We start from the raw sequence: 9,152 nt of genomic DNA on the forward strand, positions 1-9,152 counted from the left end.
GTTGAAGAACTCTGTATTTACCACTATAGTTATCATCACTCCATAGTTGACCAAGAATTGTATTGTAGAGTATGATTGATTAGAAAATGATGTAATAGTAGTTTTGATGTAGGAAGTTACACACAATACTTTTGAAAGTCATCAATTGAAGGGTAATAATTAAATTGCACTTATTTATTAGAAGCAAATGCTACCTACTCCTCATGTAGTTCAACAATTGAAGTTATATCTAATGGAATTAAACATTAAGGTGAAGAAAAATGATGATAGTACAAAGTATTTTTTGGAGTATTAGTTATCATATGTAGAGAAACAAAAACAAGTCATTAAGATGTTGGGTTATGACTTCAAGATCATATATAAGAAACAGAAGGAGAATATTATGCTTGATGCGGAATAATGATGTGACTATGTAAGCAATCCTATTCAATAGCTTTACGAATATTTCAATAGTTTGATTTTTTTTTATAGAAATAGAGAACATTTCTAGAATAAATAAAGATTGTAGTTATGCAATAATTATACCTTAAAAACAAGATTATTTAAGATATCTATGACTCCATTTGAAGTTATTTAGGATTGGAACTCTCTTTTGTAGAAAGAAATAAAACATAGATAATTAAAATACCAGCCTTTTGAAACCTTAATTATTCCTTAAATTATATTCTTAAACAATCTTGGATATAATTGATCCATAATAATTTTTATTTGTTGAATATAAGTTTACATAATTTCGAATAGTTTTTCTTTTATATATGTTATTGTTTTACGCTGACTTATGATTAATGCATATTTGGCCTACAACCCTTGTAAGGATGATTTAGATAAAAAAAATCTAAGGTCACCGTGATCTCTGTGTCTCTCTCTTCATCCATACGTTGCAACAATGTCTTACCTGACATCGGTTGAAGGAAGTTTGCATTCCACATTAAAAAATAGTTTTGAAATTGCAGAGTAAAACAGCAGCTACCTAATAAGTTAACAATCATTCATGTGGAGTTTTGCAAGTCTTATAATTTTCTCGGGAATTCTATGAAAATGGCAAGTCCTGGGAACGAGATGAGAAATGCCATTAGGGTATGGTTAACAATGGCACTAATATGGAGCAGCGCCTTATGTGAATTGAGGCCCTGCGGTAACCAAGATTTAGAAGCTCTGCTGAGCTTCAAAAAACTGTTGATGGGTAGTCATGTAATCTTGCCTTCGTGGGGTGGATCTCCTAATTGCTGCGAGTGGAGTGGAGTTTCTTGCAATGGCAATACCGGGTTTATAGAGGCAATCACCCTGAATTTCTCAGATAGTAGTGATTCAGTAGCTTCTTCCACAAGAAGCCTCGCTCAATTGGCTCGTATTGGGAGTTTGCGTGCTCTTCAAGTTCATGGAAAACTCTTCCATGGCTTTTTGCCTCCGGAGCTATGCCAGTTGAGGAACCTCTCACATCTCACAATATCATCAGCTGGAGTGTCTGGACCTATACCCAGCAAGATTCATCAGCTGCGTCATCTGGATTACTTAGATCTCACCGCAAATAACTTATCAGGAATCATTCCTTCTGCTCTCACAAATCTTAAAAGCCTGAGATACTTGTACCTTGAAGACAACAGCCTGAGCGGCCAATTTCCAGCAAGCATATCCAACCTTGTTAGCCTCGAAGAACTTAGCATTGCAAGGAATCTCATAAGCGGGGTTCTGCCTTCATCAATGGGGAATATTACCTCTTTGAAGCAGCTGGATGTTTCTGAAAATCAACTCACAGGCTCCATTCCTCAAGAGCTCGGCAATTTATCCAGCTTGGAAAATCTGTTTCTCTACCGAAATTCTCTGGGTGGACCCATTCCGTGGTCACTCGGTAGGCTTTCGCTTCTCAAGACCTTAAGTCTTTCAGAGAATTTTCTAACCGGCTTAACACCGGCGTCCTTAGGCAATCTTTCGAATGTACAGTATATATATCTGGGGTTCAATGAATTGAGCGGCTCCATTCCATCTACTTTAGGAAAGCTCCACAATCTTGTCTCGTTAAATATGTCTTCCAATTATCTGAATGGATCGATCCCCACTACCTTTGGCGGTCTAGAAAATTTGATTCTGCTTGATCTTTCTGATAACCAGCTATCCGGCGGAGTTCCTGATGCTCTGGGAAACGCCTCGTCACTGATGTTGTTGTTTCTTTATCAGAATCAATTGACAGACGGCGGAAGTGAAACATTTATACCCAAATTTCAGTTGATTCATTTGTTATTGGCTGCCAATACTCTAAGTGGACCCTTACCGCCATGGATATCCACCCAGTACAACCTCATTCTTCTAGAGGTAAGTGAGAACCAGTTTTCAGGTACCCTTCCGTCTTGGATTCCATCGTTAGACAGCCTTGAATTTATAAACCTGGCACAAAATATGTTTAGTGGAGTCATCCCGCCAGAATGGTTTAGCTTACAGTCCTTAAAATTCTTGGATATCTCGCAGAATTTGTTTGTGGGATCAATCCCAGCAGAGGTAGGGAACTGCACTAATCTTAATTTCCTCAATATTTCCACAAACTTTGTGACCGGTGAGATACCTAGGTCAATAACGAGTCTATCAAGCCTGCAACTGCTAGACCTCTCCAACAACCAGCTGATGGGCATTCTTCCACCGGATTTAGCTAACTGCACATCTCTGAATCTTTTCAATGCAGGCTACAATCGTCTCTCTGGAGCTATTCCCACAAATTTGAGGATTCTAAAAGATCTCAATTACTGGATGCTTCCAAACAATAAATTCACAGGTAATATTTTTTCAGCATTGCAGGGCCTGTCTCGACTGTCTGTTCTGGACTTGGGTGGAAATTTGCTTTCGGGAACTTTTCCACATATTGTTCTGGATTTCTTGGGCCTAAGAGTTTTGATTCTTCGACGAAACGAGCTTTGGGGAACAGTTCCTGTGAGAATATCCCAGTTATCTAAGCTGGAAGTCCTGGATCTGTCGGGGAATAGATTTCATGGAGTTATACCTGCACAAGTTGGAAAAATCAGAGGCATGCAGCATTCTTCTGGGTTATATCTGCCACCCTACAAACGATACTTCTTCCACAATATCGACGTTTACTTCAATTACAAGGGCAAGTTCAGGGAGGTGAAAGTACTGGGATACAAACTGTTGGACCTTTCGGACAACAGATTTACAGGAGAGCTTCCATCGTCAATAGGGTCACTTCATGGGCTTTTCTCCGTGAACATATCATGGAACAACATCAGCGGCCACATTCCAGAGAGCTTTGGGAATCTGGGTTTTCTGGAAACTCTGGATATATCTCACAACCAGCTTTCAGGGACGATCCCCTCTAGCCTGAGTTCGGTCTCAACATTGGCTAAGATTGATTGTTCATATAACAAGTTGTGTGGGAGAATTCCAAGTGGCACTCAGTTCTCTACGTTTGATGCAGAAGCCTTTGGGAACAACAGTTGTCTTTGCGGATCACCGTTACCCACGACATGCCTCAACCTTTCATCATCTGGTTTTGCTCCTCCGCCTGCCTCTCATGATGAAGATGATGAAGAGGATGAGTGGAAATTTCTTGCGGGTATGGGTATAGGTTATGTGATGGGAGTTGCCTTGGTCTTAATGGCGATGTATCTGAGCAAAAGAATAAGCAGTCTCATTCTTGGCAGTCCAGTTAAAATGCCATCTTATGGTCTATATAGATGTCCACGTTGAATGGACTAAAACAGTATCATCTTAATGAGTTCTCAAGAAGTTCAATCTGTATCGAGTATTAAAAAACAGTGATTTCTGGTTTTCTATGGTTTTTATGTTTAAAGCGCAAAATTTGAAGATTTCAGTATGGTTAATGCTCAGCATGCAGTTTTACATATATTTGCTTTCCCAAACAAAACTAGCTACATATTTCTAGTACAACTGGTATCTGATTTAAGGCAGGTGCCATTGCAAGCAGTATCGTTTATCTAGTTATCATTTATATTTGTTTTAATTAACTGATTGTTAAAATAAATTATACTTAGACTAAATATTTAGTTTTTGCAATGTAATTATAGAAATTTTTATTAAAATATTTTTAAAAATTATCGATATTTTTATTGATGAAAAAACTCACCTTTTATTGCAATTTCTATTAGAAATTATTAATATTTAATATTTCTGATTGAGTGCAACAAAAGCTATATGGTAATGAATTTAAAGTTATATGGATATGCAAAGAGGTAATTATATTTTGATTAAGGGAGAGAATTTGATCGTTATGTTAGTCTTATACTTGATGTAGAAGTCGATCAAGTGAGATCCATCAATAATCACTTTGAAAGCTATAATAGGATTCAATTAATTGTTGTTGTTGTTTATTAATTGTGAATATCTAAAATCATTATGTATTTCAACTACAATTAATTAGTTGTCTTTGTTCCACCATACAAGGATGTGTAAGGATTACATTATATAGTTAATGGATGCAATCAATATTTTAAATTGGCATAAAATAGAAATAATATCTATTTAGAAGTTTGGAGAGCTTATATTCAAATATAAGTCCTCCATAAAGAAAGTATGCACATTGATTGTCCAAAATGTATCTGAAAGTATAAAATAATTGCATATTAATTATCTTAAACGCATATACAATTGAGTAAAAAAGAATGAAATAAAAAAAATATTATCATTTAATAAAAGAAAATATTATCAATTATCCTATGAAATAAACTTGAATGTCCCACATCTCCCCATGAACACTATTGATTGCAGTGATAACACGAACAACAATAAGAAATCTAAAAGAGATATACTCTCTTGCAAAGTGAGATTTCTCACTCCAAGGTTAAAAAAGGCTAGGAACTTCTCATGATTGTAACAAATCTTTTGTATTTTATGTGATGGGAGTTGCCTTGGTCTTAATGGCGATGTATCTAAGAAAAAGAATAAGCAATCTCATTATTGAGAGTGTAGTTAAAATGTCATCTTATGGAGTATATAGATATCCACATTGAATGGGCTAAAACATTATTATCTTAATGAGTTTTCAAGAAGTTCAATCTCTATTGAGTATTGAAAAATAATGATTTACTATTTTTATATGATTTTTTATGCTAAAAGCACAAAATTTAAATATTTTTATATGTTTGATTGCTCATCATGTAGCTTTACATATATTTTCTTTCCTAAACTAAGGGACATGCCTATCCATTTTGTGATTTGCAATTTAATTAATAGTTAATAGAAAACTATCTAATCAAGCGCATTCCATATATTGCATAGACACTTAAAAAAGCCTACCTACATATTTGTAGAACAACTGCTATGTGATTTACGATAGGTACTATTGTGCAGCAATATTGTTTATCTAGTTTCCTTTTCTTAATTAGCTATTTGTTAAAAAAATTATACTTTATGAATAAATATTCTTTTTCAATCTTATAATTTAAGAATAAACCTTAACTTCTATTACAATAAATTTACAGAAATTATCAATATTTAATATTTTTGGTTAAGCATAAGAAAGATTAAATAGTAATGAATTGAAATTATATGGATATGCAGAGAGGTAATTACATTTTGATTAAGGGAGAGAGCTTGATAGTTTTGTTAGTCTTATAATTGGTAAAGAAGTTAACTAAGTGAGACCCACCATTAACCATGTTTTGAAAATTAACATTTTTTAACTAATTGTTGTTTATTTTATATTTGATTCTGTTTGAGTTTTTTGTCTCAAAATTAAAAAAAATCAAAATCATAAACAACAACAGTCAACAATATGAATTGTCAAAATTTAATATCATTATGTGTTTCAACTATTATTAATTAGTATTCTTTATTCCAACACAAAAGGATGTGTAAGGGTCATATTATATAGTCAATATGCAATCAATGTTCATATCAAAAATATTTTATTAAATCAGTAATCTTTAATCAAGATAAATGTTACAGACTTGATGTGAATAGATCTCATTGTTAATATTTCAAATTGGTATAAGCTATACAAATATCTATCTAGAATTTCGGAGAGCTTATATTCAAACATAAATCATCTATTAAAAAAGGATGCATATTGAATGTCAAAAAAAGATGTGAAATTATAAAAGAATTGCATTTGAATGCATATGCAATTGAGTTAAAAAAGAATAGAATACAAATATATAATCATTTAATAACAAAATTTATTATCAATTATCTCACAAAATAAATTTGAATGTCCCATATCTCCTCATGAACATAACATATTCAAGTAATATTTTTCTAACAACTAGTCATTCAGACAATGAATGGTTGAAGTTATTGCACCTTATAATCAAAATGTAAGATAAATTTGAATGAAGAAACCATAATAATAAACAAATGTATTCAAACTTCTAATCATAGTTCTAAGATTTTAAAATATATCAAATCCATTTGTTGGTTCTCTATCTTACATGCTTCAATCTTAATAATTTAATATCTTCCAATCATAAAAAGTTATATAGATCATAAATAGTTCATTACTTGACAAAATAGCCATAACTACATGATTTTCTTTACTAGGGTTTTCTATAGCCACGCATAAAAAAATTCTATAAAGTTATGATTTTACTATTTTTTTTGCATCTACAATCTAGTGTGGATAAGCATGAAGCTACAATATTATTTCTTGTTTACTATCTACCACTGTAAATTTAGATTACACTAATTCCAAATGTATCAACTTTATGTTCAAATTATGTTCTAATTAGATTAAATTGGTAGAGGTCCAAACCATTACATAACCACTACTTAATCAAAAAAGAGAGAAACCATGGGACTCACCAAGAGTGAGAACCCAAAACCTGAGTACTAGCTATCCAAAAAAGAACAGAGCCCACCACACACCCAAAAGCCAGACACGATAAAACCCAAAGACTAGATTAGACTATAGATAAATAAAGGAAAAATCCAATAGACCCAACCCCACCGATGGCCTACCTAGTGGGGGGCTTTTCAATCTTCCAATCCTAGTTCATAGCCTCCACCTTATCTGAGAAGGATAGCCTCTTGTTTGATCCTTTACTAGACACGATAGTAGGGAACTCCAAAGTTTTTTTCACCTTAGACACTGACGCCTCTAAACTAGTAGTAGGGAAAGAATCCAATGCCACTTCTTTCTTGCCTGCCTCTTTTCAATTTCTTCATGAATGGCCTGTAGAGTTGCTAAATTATTTTTTAAAATTTCATTGTTTAGAGCCATTACTTCCTCCAATTTTCTTTTAAGGGACACTTGACTATTCTATAACACCTCAATAGCCTTCATCGTCTCTCTCATGTCCTCCTAATTAATCTTATCGGGTGATCCCACAATAGCGGGTTACACTTTTTGGCCAACTGACATTTAAATGAACATTTTGAAATAAATCTTCACTTTCTGACATCTATAACTTTTAAACTGTTAAGAATTTTAAAATGATGAAAACTAGTGATTTGTGATATCTTGTCTACAGATTCCAAATATTTTTTTTTTCAAAAACATTTGAAGAAATTTATATTCATTTTTCCATTTCCTTTGAAAACTAGTTTTAACACCAAACAACATTTTTTAAGAGTGATGTGCATTCCATAACACATAACTTTTTTTTTTCTGCAAATGATAAAAACTTGATTCTTTCGAATTTAGGTTTGTAACATCGATACCTAAGGCACGTAATTGGTATAATAATGATATGTTGAATATTTTTTATTTTATTAAGTTTTAAAGTTGAAATAATTATAATTTAGACATAGGTGTATGTTTTAACTCATAACTTGTTATGTATATATCAAAATTCAATTATTATTTTTTTGGTTGGAAAGAGGACATCAATACCTAGGGCATAGATACTTTTCAAAAAAATTATGAATTAGTTTACTATTTTTCCAAATGCATTGAACAAAGAAGTTGATGTTCACTAAAAAACCTAGATGTTTAGTAAAATTTAAAAAACAAGTTCATAATAAACTCAATATGTAATAAATTTTTAGTAATTGGAAAGCTTGCTTCGAGGACTACCATCCTGCATTGTGGGTTGTCAAGAGTGTTCCATTTGAGCCTTCAACCAAAGGTTTGAAGACCAAAAATATGCATAAATTTATAAAGTTTGGGGGAGAGATGCATATAAAAAGGGTTCGATCGAACACCCCTTCGAATGAAGGGGGTTCATTCAAACCCCATAACGTTTGCTTGAACACAAGTTTGTACAAACACATCCAACACAAACATTGTTGTTACAGACATGTTCATATGAACATGAATTTTTTTAACTTCTAATATTCGTTCAAACACGAAGCTGACATAATTTTTTTTTTATTAAACATTTCCACATAAACATAGATGTTTTTTTCATTTTTTTAAACACAAAATAGAAAATTAATTCACATTTTTTGTGAGAGAAGGAATTTTAAGGTGATTTCTTTTTGTGTGAAATTTTTAAGGGCCATAATTTCAAAGGACATGGGAAATACAAAGAAAAGGGAAAATAAGGCTTCAAGGAAGCATTCACCTGAGATGGAGCAAAGATGTCAAGAACAAAGAATGAAATGATATGAAGCATGTATTCATATTTACTTAAATTCTATTTTATTTTACATATATCATGTACCTAAAATTGTCCTTATTTGATTAAATAAATATTTTTTATTTAATAATTTTATTTTAATTATTATTTATTATTTAACTAAATGAGTGTGTTTGCACTATCTTAGATTATCAAACATTTGGAATTGATGCATTAAAAAGAATCTTTTTTGAAATTAGTCTATCTCTCTCTACTTAAGTCTTTATAGAACCTCTCTCTCTACTTAAGCCTTTATAGAACCTCTCTCTCTACTTAAGTCTTTTTAGAATCTCTCTCTCTCTCTCTCTCTCTCTCTCTCTCTCTCTCTCTCTCTCTCCCCCCCCCCTTAAGTTTTATTTATTAGGAAATAGTGCTTTAAACCTACATACATTTAATCCATTTCCTACATAACCCATGAGAGAAAAGCATGCATACAAGTTTACAAAATCACCATAATGCAAAGATCAAAATAGAAATCCATAAGATAAGAGAATATGTACCCTAGGAAAACCCTCATGAGGGAAAAACCCACCTCCAAAAGCATCCATACTACATCACATTAATCAGGCATAAAGAAACATAGAGTTACAGTGAATTCCTTCGAACCATCAATCCCTCCAATGCATTCCCATG

General features: G+C 32.7%; 1 protein-coding gene across 1 annotated transcript; it reads left to right on the top strand.

Annotated features, from left to right (window-relative positions):
- Nucleotides 1–1,038: 1,038 nt before the first annotated feature.
- On the top strand, nucleotides 1,039–3,693 carry LOC131056718 (probable LRR receptor-like serine/threonine-protein kinase At4g36180). Its single transcript, XM_057990976.2, has one exon. It carries the CDS (start codon nucleotides 1,039–1,041, stop codon nucleotides 3,691–3,693), a length of 2,655 nt encoding a protein of 884 aa, XP_057846959.2.
- The last annotated feature ends 5,459 nt before the right edge of the window (nucleotides 3,694–9,152 follow it).

The sequence above is a fragment of the Cryptomeria japonica genome, chromosome 1, assembly GCF_030272615.1.
Source record: "Cryptomeria japonica chromosome 1, Sugi_1.0, whole genome shotgun sequence".
Classification (NCBI taxonomy): domain Eukaryota; kingdom Viridiplantae; phylum Streptophyta; class Pinopsida; order Cupressales; family Cupressaceae; genus Cryptomeria; species Cryptomeria japonica.

Excerpts from the sequence above, each read along its gene's own strand:
- LOC131056718 (XM_057990976.2), top strand. The coding sequence starts at position 1,039 with ATGGCAAGTCCTGGGAACGAGATGAGAAATGCCATTAGGGTATGGTTA.